This window comes from Rhinoderma darwinii, chromosome 1 (assembly GCF_050947455.1).
Source record: "Rhinoderma darwinii isolate aRhiDar2 chromosome 1, aRhiDar2.hap1, whole genome shotgun sequence".
Classification (NCBI taxonomy): Eukaryota; Metazoa; Chordata; class Amphibia; order Anura; family Rhinodermatidae; genus Rhinoderma; species Rhinoderma darwinii.
Window position 1 is genome coordinate 150,582,167 of NC_134687.1, and position 13,398 is coordinate 150,595,564.

Below are 13,398 nucleotides of genomic sequence, written 5' to 3' on the forward strand. Positions count from 1 at the left end.
CCTCAACCCTATTGAGAACCTTTGGAGCATCTTCAAGCAAAATATCTATGAGGATGGGAGGCAGTTCACATCAAAACAGAAGCTCTGGGAGGCTATTCTGACATCCTGCAAAGATATTCAAGCAGAAACTGTCCAAATACTCACAAGTGCCAAACTTGGTGCGTAAATTATATAATTGGAACTGCCCTGTTTGTCTGACTTTATGACTAGAAGCAGACTTAAGTGCCCATTCAAATATATCAAGTGGAGCTTAAATATGTGTCCAGAAGCCACTGTAAACCTTCCTAAAAACATTAAGTGGTAAACTTGTGTAGCACAAATTATATAATTGTGAAATGTTTGACTGTTCCCGTGAGGAGAAACCGATCCGTAGGCCTACCTAAATATATTAAATTACAAACTTGTGGAGTGCAAATTATATAATTTGATATGCTCTTTTGTCGGTCTCTGTGACAAGAAATTTGCTTAACAATAACAATGAATCTGTGGAGTGTAAATGATACAATCTAAACTTCTTCTTAGGGCGACATCTGTTCACAGGATTACTCGAGAGTAATTTAGATGATATAATTTACGCTCCACAAGTTTGACGCTTGATGTAGGCACACACAGCGACTTTTGGACACATATATACGCTCCACTTTATATATATACATAGGAACAAGAGATGACCGAATATACCGAAATTCGTTTCGGGGCAGATCCTATCAAATTTGCTGTTCAATTCAATCCAAATAAATTTGCGGCGAATCGTGCACAGTTTTTTTCAATGAAGAGAACATTAAATTAATCAGAAATACACTCTATACATTGTTAATGTGCTAAATTACTATTCTAGCTGTAAACGTCTTGATTTTAATGCAATATCTACATAGGTCTATAGAGACCCATTTCCAGCAACCATCACTCTAGTGTTCTAATGGTACATTGTATTTGCTAACTGTGTTAGAAGTCTAATGGATGATTAGAAAACACTTGAAAACCCTTGTGCAATTATGTTAGCACCGCTGTAAACAGTTTTGCTGTTTAGAGGAGCTATAAAACGGACCTTCCTTTGAGGTAGTTGAGAATCTGGAGCATTACATTTGTGGGTTCGATTATACTCTCAAAATGGCTAGAAAAAGAGAGCTTTCATGTGAAATTCGACAGTCTATTCTTGTTGTTAGAAATGAAGGCTATTCCATGCAAGAAATTGCCAAGAAACTGAAGATTTCCTACAACGGTGTGTACTACTCCCTTCAGAGGACAGCACACACAGGCTCTAACCAGAGTAGAAAGAGAAGTGGGAGGCCCCGCTGCACAACTGAGCAACAAGACAAGTACATTAGAGTCTCTAGTTTGAGAAATAGACGCCTCACAGGTCCTCAACTGGCAGCTTCATTAAATAGTACCCGCAAAACGCCAGTGTCAACGTCTACAGTGAAGAGGTGACTACGGGATGCTGGCCTTCAGGGCAGAGTGGCAAAGAAAAAGCAATATCTGAGACTGGCTAATAAAAGGAAAAAGATTAATATGGGCAAAAGCACACTGACATTGGACAGAGGAAGATTGGAAAAAAGTGTTATGGACAGACGAATCGAAGTTTGAGGTGTTTGGATCACACAGAAGAACATTTGTGAGATGCAGAACAACTGAAAAGATGCTGGAAGAGTGCCTGACGCCATCTGTCAAGCATGGTGGAGGTAATGTGATGGTCTGGGGTTGCTTTGGTGCTGGTAAAGTGGGAGATTTGTACAAGGTAAAAGGGGTTTTGAATAAGGAAGGCTATCACTCCATTTTGCAACACCATGCCATACCCTGTGGACAGCGCTTGATTGGAGCCAATTTCATCCTACAACAGGACAATGACCCAAAGCACACCTCCAAATTATGCAGGGAAGAAGCAGGCAGCTGGTATTCTATCTGCAATGGAGTGGCCAGCGCAGTCACCAGATCTCAACCCCATAGAGCTGTTGTGGGAGCAGCTTGACCGTATGGTACGCAAGAAGTGCCCGTCAAGCCAATCCAACTTGTGGGAGGGCCTTCTGGAAGCATGGGGTGCAATTTCTCCCGATTACCTCAGCAAATTAACAGCTAGAATGCCAAAGGTCTGCAATGCTGTAATTGCTGCAAATGGAGCACTCTTTGACGAAAGCAAAGTTTGAAGGAGAAAATTATTATTTCAAATAAAAATCATTATTTCTAACCTTGTCAATGTCTTGACTATATTTTCTAGTCATTTTGCAACTCATTTGATAAATATAAGTCTGAGTTTTCATGGAAAACACAAAATTGCCTGGGTGACCCCAAACTTTTGAACGGTAGTATAAGTGTGGACGAATCCCTCCTCAACTTCCATGGAAGGCTTAGCTTTCTCCAATATCTACCTTCCAAAAGGGTAAGATATGGCGTTAAGCTTTATAAATTGTGTGAAAGCGGGTCAGGATATACCACTGCCTTCAGAATTTATGAAGGGCGGGACCGCACAATAAATGTTCCTGGATGCCCCCCAGCTTTCCAGTAGCAGCAAAATTGTGTGGGAGATCATGCAGCCTCTGCTTCAAAAGGGGTACCACCTGTACTGCGATCATTTTTATTCCAGTGTGCCCCTGTTTAGGCATTTGCATGCTGCAAGGACTGGGGCATGTGGTACCATGCGCAAAAACCGAATTGGTTTTCCCTAGCAATTAGTTGGGAAGCGCATGGTAAAGGGGGACTCCGGTGCTTATGCATCTGAAGAATTGCTGCCGGTTAAATACAGGGATCGCAAAGATGTGTATGTACTAAGCACAATACATACCGCAGGAACAGTGGCAGTGAGGGAAAGGGGGACAACATCGGACGAGCACAAACCAGTGAGCTTGTCCGAATATAACAATTACATGCGGGGATTTAAGCGACCAGGTTTTACAGCCCTATTTAGTAAAAAGCAAAACAAAAACCTGGTACAAAAAAGTGGCCATTTATCTTTTACAGGTGGCAATTCATAACTCATTTGTGCTCTATAAAAAAGAACAGAGGCAGACACACATACCCGGATTTCCAGGAGAAAATTACTGAAGTTCTCATTTTTGACGTTCAGGACACCAGAGAATGCCCCCAGTCTGAGGATGTCAAGCGACTGACTGAAAGACATTTCATCACTCGCATTCCCCTAACACAAACTAGAAGCAACCCCCTGAAAAAGTGCCGCGTCTGCAGAAAAGAAGGGCACTGCAAAGATTCACGATATTTCTGTCCCTCATAACCAGGGCTGTGCATTGACCCATGTTTTAAAAAATACCATACTGTTCTGAATTATTAGATAAATTTTTTTTTAATTCGTTTTATTTAAAATGTTGCAGACAGGATGAAGGGAAAACAAGTGCACCAAGAAAAGAAATAGGTTACATCACATGGGATACAGAAAGGAGAAAAAAAAAAAAAAAGGAAGGGGTAATCAGCAACATTCAAAACTTTTATAAAATTTGTCAATAATAACTTTTAAACAACAATAAAACCTGTTGTCTATGCCGTGAAAATATCACAAATATATGAGGAGTGTGTGTAATAGGCAATATAATAACCGAATAAGGTTAAGGACAAAGATCATGAAACAAAAGTCTCTGGAGTATCTAACCAGGGACCCCATACCTTGAAAATTTTATCTGGACCCTCTATGTTGATCTACTAATCGTTCATATGTTATGACTGTATTGACAAGACCTCTCCACTGAGCAACCGAGGGTATGTTATCAGCCATCCAGCGAATAGCTACAGCCTTCCTAGCCAAAAACAAAGTTTCTTTTATGAAAATTTGCATGTAGTGTGGCCAAATGTCTTCTTATAAGATACCAAATAAAGCCACCTTTGGGGAAATGGGCACAGGGGGCGGTAAAAGAAAGGATAAGGTGGTAAATATCTGTGCCCAAAAGTCAGATATATATGGGCAGTTCCACATAAGATGCCAGAAATCTGCATCCAAACAATGGCATCTGTGACACTTCGTTGTGGGTATTCTACCCATTTTATGTAGTCTAATAGGGGTCAAATAAGACTGGTGTACAATATACAACTGTATCAATTTTTATTATTTATCGCTGGAGAAACCGACATATGAAAGCTAAACACTGCATCTTTATCTTCCAATGTAAGATCTGGAATTTGCACATCGATCGAATACAGGCAACGGCACCGAAGTGAGCTTGGAAGAGAGTAGATGGGTGTACAGTGCTGGTATGAGGCCCTTAGGTCCCAGCGATTTCAAGATTCCAATAAGGGGATAGTCAGAAATAACACTAATGTTTGGCGGAAACTGGGAGTGGACAGCATGGCGAAGCTGAAAGTATCTATACCACTGTATGTGTGGGAAGTCATGAGCCTCTCTTAACTGCAGGAGTGTAACAAAGGCGCCCTCAGCAAAAACGTCTCTAACCCTCCCTACACCTAAGTCCTGCCAAAAACCCGGGTCTGTTATATTAAGTAGTGAAGGTAGGGTAGGATTGTTCCATAGATGCAGTTCCGGGAGAACATCAGTATAATGCAATAAATTTCTTGCATCACGCCATACTTTTAAAGCCATTCTATGTAAAGGAAGCAATTCGGCAGGTCACGTAAATTGAGGGTACTCTAAGTAACTGATAAGAGTGTTACCCGCCACTAGAGAGGCCAGATACTTAGTGGAATCCAACAAAGGTTCATCTAGAAACCAATCTCTAATGCCTCGCAACTGGCCAGCTAATAAATGTGAAAGTCAGACAGTGCCATTCCCCCCTCTGCTTTGGGGCACTGTAAGGTAGCGAGTGTAAGTTTAGAACGAGAGGAGCCCCAGATGAATGTAATGAATAAGGAGTGCATTGAACGAAAATATGACAGAGGGGCAGGAACTGGCATGTGTTGCCGTATATACAAGCATTTATGTTGGATGACCATCTTAATCAAGTTGATCTGACCAGCAATCGAGAATTATTAGATTTTAGTTAATTAGTTGAAAATATATTTGCCCTACATTACATTTTTATTTTTCCAATGATTTTATTCCAAGGGTGAGGGAGGGAATGGGTGGGGGGGGGGGATGTCATGTTTGCATATTTTCTAAAGTTCATCTGCTGGATAGACCCATTTGCATAAACCTGCAATGTCTTATTTTAGGAAACCCAAAAAATAAATTCCCATTATACCCCTAGATGAATATTTTGGGATCTCTGCTTCAAGAGCAGATATTTTGGAAGTGTTATAGAAATTCTGTTGAGTTTTGTAAAACCAGCTTTGAAAAAAGGTTATTTGTGAAATAAGCTTCTTATAATCGTAAGCCCTCCTACATCTCTATGTGATAAATAAGGCACACATATTTGGTATCCCCATGCACAGGAGAAGTGGCAGAATGTGAAAGGAGATGAAATTTGTCTGTTGTCTATACGGTGTGTGAAAAATGCTGGTATAAACTGACGCATTTGCTACAAAATTGCTAATTTTATTGTGTTCCACCTTATTCAAGAAACTTTCAGAAGAAAACTGGACTGTCTAAAAATATGATAACCCCCTTGAAGGAAACCTTGTGGGGTCTACTTGTGTGAATGAAGTCATGTCATTTATGGGGTGTTTCTAATGTTTCAGCAGCATTACGCCCCCCAGAAAACAGTATGCGGCTATAAAATCAAGTGCAGAATTCCTGGACCGAAAAGCCCCCTTTTATGGCAAGCCCTGGCACATGCCCGCACAGTGAATAAAGCACACATATTTGGTATCCCCATTCACGGGAGAAGTGGAAGAATGTGAAAGGAGATGAATTTTGTCCGTGGTCTATACTGTGTGTGAATAACGCTAGCATAAACTGACGCAATTGCTAAATTCTTGAATTTTTTTCCAATTTTGCCCTTTAGAGAAAAAAATAAAAATGATGTATACTGACAAATGCCACTAAAACAAAGCCCTATCTGTCATTTTAAAAAGTGTAAAATTCAAAGATGAACTTTATTCATCTGCAGAGTTATAGTCATTTAAAGAAGCGCATAGCAAAATTGTGAAATCTTCTCTGGTCATTTAGCTGTAAAACAGTCTAGTCCTTTATCGGTTAAATTACTCCTTAAAAAATATGTTATAAAATATACAATAAAAGGGATACAAATTTTTTTTTAATTGCAATTTTACGTTAACAGATTGCATATAAGAGGAGGGAGAAAAAGTGTCAATAAAAATTGTAAGCCCATCTTTAACCTTAAAGTTTTTATGACATACCTTTGGTTTTACTGGAGATGCTCTATGTCTTCTCTTCACCTCAATCCATGGCTCAGAATCAAGCTCTGGTAAACTTGTAGACAAGCCTTTTGACATAGTCTGCAAACTGCTTTGCTCATTCCCTGCATTCTGAAATAAAGGAATTCCCTTCCTTGGAGAACTAGGAGCAGATCCTTATAGGAATTAGAAATTGAATTTATTAAAACAATGAGAAAAATTTATGCACACATGAACTTGAAAGACATTGGTTTGTTTTTTGAAGCAACGATATATGTAGTTACTTAACAAAAGTTTTATGGCTTATTAAGAAAAAACAGAAAAAAACAAAAAACATTTCGGACATAAAATGTGAAATTGGATTTTTGCACTAAATTTTTTTTTGTTGAATTCATTGGGAGACACCATGGGTATAGGACCTTGCTACTAGGTAGGAAAAGCCTTGGCTTAGCCCAGGCAGGCCATATTCTTCCTGCAGACACGGACTATAATAAGTTATACGTTTGTACAGAAAAAAAACAAAACACAACCAGTCCATGGTCGCAGAAGAAAAAAAAACAACAAACAGCTGGAACAAGTCCTGGAACAAACAAAAGTGGGCGGGACCTGTGTCCCCCAATGAATTATTATTCGGTAATATCATTGGGGTACACAACACAGTAGGACGTCCTAAAGCAGTGACAGAGGGTCGGAAGAAATCTAAAAAGGAAAAAATATAGCCATGTGACCCCTCTACAGCACAGATGCCTGAAGCACCTTGCGACTTAGACTGGCATCAGAGGAGGTCAAAGAATTAATCTGATAAAATTTGGTAAAAATGTGAAGCGAAGCCTAAGTAGCAGCTTTGCAGACCTGAGCAATTGAAGCCTGATGCCCGACGTCGCAGGAGGCACCAACAGACATTGTAAAACTAGCAGTGACCAGAAGGGGAGGAACTTTACCCTTTGGCCGATAGATTCCAAAATCACAGACCAAAAACTGTGTGCAATGATGGTGGCCTTGGACGCTGACCATCCCTTGCGTGGCCTGTTCAGGAGAACAAAACATGAATCGGAGCGCAAAAACAACCCTGTCACCACCAGATAGATGCGGACTGCTCATACCACGTCAAGACAGTGCAAAGTCCGCTCCCTCAGGTGAGATGGGGAGGGACAGAATGTAGAGTACAATTTCTTCATTAATACGGAAGGCACAGACCACCTTCAGGAGAAAAGACAGGGCCAAATACCACTTTATCCACACGGATGACTAAAAAAAGGAGGGACTTGGACGACAGGGCAGCCAGTTCTGAATTCTGTCTAATGGACATGGCCACCAGGAAAAACATTTCATGAAAGAATATGAAGCAAAATGTCCCTCAAGGGTTTGAAGGAAGCCACCTGAATGGCCCCCCAGGACCAAATTAAGATCCCAAAGCTTAGTGAGATGTCTCAGGGGAGGCACCACATGAGCTACACCTTGCAAGAAAGTCTTTACCGGAGAATGAAAAGCCAAAGTTCACTGAAAAAGGTAGGACAGAGCAGAGACCTGACCTTGAAGGGAAGAAAGCCAAGTCCTTGTTCAAAGCCAGATTGCGGGAAGGACAGAATCCTAGGCTTGGAATATACCAAAGAATGGAAAGTGCGTCGTTCACACCAGCGGAAATAAGCCTTCCTTGTACGGTGGTACACCTTGGCCAATTGAGATTTCCTGGCCTTCAACATCGTTTGGATGATTGGTTCAGAGAGGCCCTGGGCATTCAGAATCTCCGCTTTAAACAGCCACTCCATTAAACTCCTCTAAAGTAAGGTCGGGTGGAATAGTGAACCTTGGGAAAGCTGCCCGACTTCTAGTGCTGCCTTGGTAGTTAAAATTTGCAGCTGACTTGGCATTGTCGGTCTGGATTCTAACGGTGCAACCCTTCAGAAGAGCCCAATGGGAGAGGACTAAAGATTGCCCTCAGTTCCAGAAGGTTGATCTGAAGGAGGTCTCCCGTCTTCTCTTGTGACCAAGTGCCCTTGACTGTGTGGAGGCCAAAAACTGAAGCCCACCCAAATAGGCTGGCATCCGACGAGGTATCCCATGAGAGCAAACTCCATGCTCTTAGTTGGGACCATGAAGGATTTCTCCTCGTTGATAATCCACACAAATCTTTTTAATGTATCCAGAGCGATACCGAAACTAGAAATATTGTCCTGTCTGGAGGGGGCCTTCACCATGAGATTGTAGGGGTAAGGTATTACAGCGACTCCCCTGGCGCACACAAGTGCTATGAGAGACGTCAAGACCTTGTTGCAGACCCTTGGCAAGTTCGAAGGGGAGGGTGGAAAACTGGAAATGTTAAGAAACTACAACCGAAGGAAGTGCTTGTGGGTCCTTGCAATAGGTATATGAAAGTATGCTCTCTGTTCCAGCGAAGCGACCACAGACCTCAGTGATTCCATCGAACATGAACGAAGCATTACAACGTCTTCAAATAGTGAATTGGATGGACTGATCTGTCTCTTTTGGGGACTATGAACAGATTCGAGTAGAACCCCTGAAATCGTTCTGACTTTCTGTAAAAGTAGGGAACGAACAGTCTGGGAAAAAGCAGAAGCAAGATCCGGTGTGTGAGGCAAAGTCAACAGAAAAATACGACCTGGCGGATGGATCGATAACTCTAATTTGTATCCGGTCGACATCACCTCCTAAACCCAGGCGTCGTCCACATGAGCGAGCCAGGTTTCCTCAAAGGAAAGAAGTTGTTCCCCCACTCAGACAGCTGACACGAGTGGGGAGACACCTTCAAGTTGAAAACGGCTCGGCAGAAAAGTTCTTCTGGGCCCTGGGGTGCTGTCGCCAGGCAGGTCTAGGCTTGAAAAATGGGTATCTGGGGTCACTGGCGCGGTCAGTCCTCTTGTCTGGTCTCTGTATAGAGAACGACCTCTGGTAGGAAGCGTTCGGAAGGTACCGAAACCTCTGAGAACAGAGAGACGGCTGTGGTCCGCATTGGCTGTTCTTAGGCAGAAGAGAACTCTTACCGCCAGTAACCTCAGAAATAATTTTGTCAAGACGTTTCCCAAAAAGTCTGCCACCAAAAATGAAAGGCCAACCAGGGCTATTTTGGAAGCCTGATAGTTTAACCCAAGATTTCAGCCAGAGAGTGTCTCATATGGCAATTAAATTAGCTGATGAATTGAAGCGGGTTGACTCAATGGACGCCTCAAATAAGAACTTTAAGCATGGATCACCTGAAAAGCAAGTTCAGCCATGTCCTGCCACGGCATTACTTCCAGAAAACTGAGGTGCATCGGTTTTCCCCAAATTGAGAAGGCTTTACTCACCCAAGCGTACGCAAATGCTGAGTGCAAAGCAGAACCTGCGGCCATAAATGCAGACTTGGTTTGAGAATCCAACTTCGTGAAGAGGGTCACTGAGTGATGCTGCATCTGACAGCATGACAGTGGTGCTCTTTGACAGCCGTGAGATAGGCAGATCCGCAGAAGAAAAACAGACCATTTTGAGATCAAGTCCTCCTGAGAAGGATTATAAATGCATTTTGAAACAGCCAGTCGCTTGTCAGGACGTTTCCAATCTATAAATAAAATTTCCTCAAACTCACTATGGTTTGGGAAGCAGAGCCTCTAGTGTGATGTGGTCATACGTTACATGAACAATGTCACTAACAGCACATATCAGCGACTCTTTGGCAGCTGTTATTTGTGGGCCTTGTTCGGATTCTGAATCCGAATCAGAGGATATACTGGAGGAAAGAAATTCATCCTGATTGTAATCCGCTTCTCCATGGATGATCCTACTAGAGGACTTTGGAGGGTACCTGATGAGGTGCGGAACTAGTCCCTGGTACTACTGCACCTCTTAAGGGATCTGCCACGAGTGGTAGACAATATTGTCCAAGGAGGGGAAGGAGGGGCATTAAGTTTGGCCGCTATCTGGGAAGCAGACGCTCTAAAGACTCAGCCATGATTTGGGATAGTCTGTAAATTTTCCCTAAAACCTGAGCGAAGGACTTCACCAATTCAGAGGGTTGCCTGGATTGCAGACACTTTTGGTCAGAATGAGGTATGCTCACCGCATATAAACTTATTATTGCTCTTCCTCAGAATACTACGTGGCCATGCCCCCTTTCCGGCTGCCTAATGGAATTCTCCCAAGATAAAAAAATATGTCAAAAACGTAAAAGAAAACAAAAACAGACAACTAACAGACATGCACAGTGCTAGTGGGAAAAATAAGCACCTGGGAAAGCTGAGCCTATAAAAAAAAAAAAAAAAAGTGACCCCTAGATATTCACCCCTAACGCTGGCCTACCAACTGTTTAACACTTGCAGAAGAACTTACGGGACTAAAGAGGCCAAAGAAAACCCTGGAAATAAGGAATTTGGAGTGAGAGCTGAGAAAAGACCCGTTAAGCAGAGATGCTGTGAAGTGGTGCCAGGAAAACGGAATCTGTCTGAAGCAACGTTAGGGAAAAAGGAAGGACTGCCCCTTCAGAAGCCTGTGCTTTGGAAACAGACATACGGCTTCTAAGCCAGCCTCCTCAAAGACCACACCCTCCAGGCTTCCAAAGAAGTGGTGCCGGCCAGCTGATAGGCCCACTGGGATCACACACACACCAGGAGGTATGGCGAGAGCGGCCGTCTTCTGAATTGCAGCCTAGAGTTGAAGCAATCAGGGGACTGGACTTGCTGCTAGAAGGAAACAGAATGGCTCCATATGCGGATCTGCAGCATGTGTCCCCAAGGTATGTCCCCTAGATAGGGACTGAACTGCCATAGTAAACAAGCCCCCTTAGATAGGATGTCATACTCCCATTAAGTCCTCAAAGAGTCTCCAATAGGAGGTAGACTCTTCGTAGTCTTCGGATGGACTTAATGTGACCTCCTCAATAACATCACATTGTAGTGGAGTTACTGGCACTCCATCTGCAGGTGCAGACAAGGTAGGTGACCGGCGATGAGGGAGAGTTAGTGCCTGGTTTCCTGGCACCCACAGGGAGTCGACTAAACTGGTGACCAGGCTGACGACCCACACGCAGCGAAGGAGGAAAAATAAATAAATAAAAAATAGCAGCAGACCTTGTTATCATGTCATGTCTGTCGCCTACGGACACCAAGCTAAAATGGACCTAGGCAGTGTCTGAGGGAAGGGTATGGCCTGCCTGGACAGAGCCAAGACTTTTGCAACCTAGTGTCAGCCTCCTAGCGGCAGCCTTCTAGTGGCAAAAGTCTATGCCCAAGAAGCTGTGTCCCCCAATATTAGCAAAAAAATTAATTTTCTAATCTACTTTTTTTTTTTAATATTCTGCACTATTCCGGTCTTCTCCATTAACTTTTTGCCGTCACGTAATATGTCATATAATTTATACTTTTGTAGACTGCTATGGAGCAATTACTTTGAATAGAATGACTGAATTTCTCACTGATTTTAAAGAGACTCTGTCAACACATTATAAGTGCCCTATCTCCTATATAAGGAGATGGGCGCTGTAATGTAGGTGACAGTAATGCTTTTTATTTTAAAAAAACGATCTGTTTTCACCACTTTATTAGAGATATTAGATTTATGCTAATGAGTTGCTTAATGCCCAAGTGGGCGTGTTTTTACTTTAGACCAAGTGGGCGTTGTAAAGAAGAGTGTATGACGCTGACCAATCAGCGTCATGCACTCCTCTCCATTCATTTAGTCAGCGCATAGGGATCCTTTTAGATTGCTATGTGCTGTCTTATACTAACACATTAACGATACTGAAGTGTTTAGACCGTGAATAGACATTCCACGGGATGTCTATTCACAATCTCTGCACTTCATTACTGTTTCTATGGTAGTTACAGCAGAGGAAGCGTAATCTCGTTGTAACCTTTCATCTACAGCGTAATCTCGCGAGATTACGCTTTCTCTGCTGTAACTACCATAGAAACAGTAACGAAGTGCAGAAATTGTGAATAGACATCCCGTGGAAGGTCTATTCACTGTCTAAACACTTCAGTATTGTTAATGTGTTAGTATAAGACAACAGATAGCAATCTAAAAGGATCCCCATTCACTGAGTAAATGAATGGAGAGGAGTGCATGACGCTGATTGGTCAGCGTCATACACTCCTCTGTACAACGCCCACTTGGTCTAAAGTAAAAACACGCCCACTTGGGCATTAAGCGACTCATTAGCATAAATCTAAAATCGCTAATAAAGTGGTGAAAACAGATCGTTTTTTTAAATAAAAAGCACTGCTGTCACCTACATTATAGCGCCGATCTCCTTATGTAGGAGATAGTGCACTTATAATTTGGTGACAGAGCCTCTTTAAACCTATAGGGATATAAAGTTACTTCAGATAATCATGTGAGCGTATGTGTTTAATTCATAAATTGTATCTGCATATTTAAATTGACGATGCAGATGTGACAATATTTACTACTAGTGCTCTCGCACTTACATTGACACTATCAATTACAGTAAATTGGTAGACTAAAGGTGATATATTCTCAATATATGCCTCTTGTTACTCTAGTCTAAATTTGATTTTTATATATATAGATGTTATGTTATTTTTGTATTAGTTTTTATTTTTTATAAAGATTTTATTATTTTTACTCCAGACTAGAGTTTTTATCTCTATAGGCAATTATACAAGCGGGGATAGTTGCCCCATTCCTATGCTCAGATTACGTTGCTAGTGCAGTCAGGGATGTTTCTCCCTGTTTATTACTCTTGAACTGCTTGTGCAGCTCGACAGTGCTGGATCGCTGCACCACGTAAAGGTCAGCAAGATCAGTGTTTGCTAGAGCACGGTTAATAATGTAGCTACCAGATGATAGCCCTAATTGGAGCTCATATATTGTTTCAGCCACCAAATGTCAGCCCAGGGCTGGTAGCCACATTATTAACCGTGCTCTCGCAAACACTGATCTTGCTGACCTTTACGTGGTGCAGCGATCCAGCACTGTCGAGCTGCACAAGCAGTTCAAGAGTAATAAACAGGGAGAAACATCCCTGACTGCACTAGCAACGTAATCTGAGCATAGGAATGGGGCAACTATCCCCGCTTGTATAATTGCCTATAGAGATAAAAACTCTAGTCTGGAGTAAAAATAATAAAATCTTTATAAAAAATAAAAACTAATACAAAAATAACATAACATCTATATAATATAAAAAATCAAATTTAGACTAGAGTAACAAGAGACATATATTGAGCATATATCACTATAGTCTACCAATTT

General features: G+C 41.9%; 1 protein-coding gene across 2 annotated transcripts in view; it reads right to left on the minus strand.

Annotated features, from left to right (window-relative positions):
- LARP1B (La ribonucleoprotein 1B) overlaps window positions 1–13,398 on the minus strand; it is a 102,364-nt gene that overhangs the window by 45,053 nt on the left and 43,913 nt on the right. For both annotated transcript variants that reach the window (XM_075860456.1, XM_075860457.1), the window contains one exon: window positions 6,196–6,368. In XM_075860456.1, coding sequence (XP_075716571.1) covers window positions 6,196–6,368 — 173 coding nt within the window. The remainder of the gene's footprint in view (window positions 1–6,195; window positions 6,369–13,398) is intronic.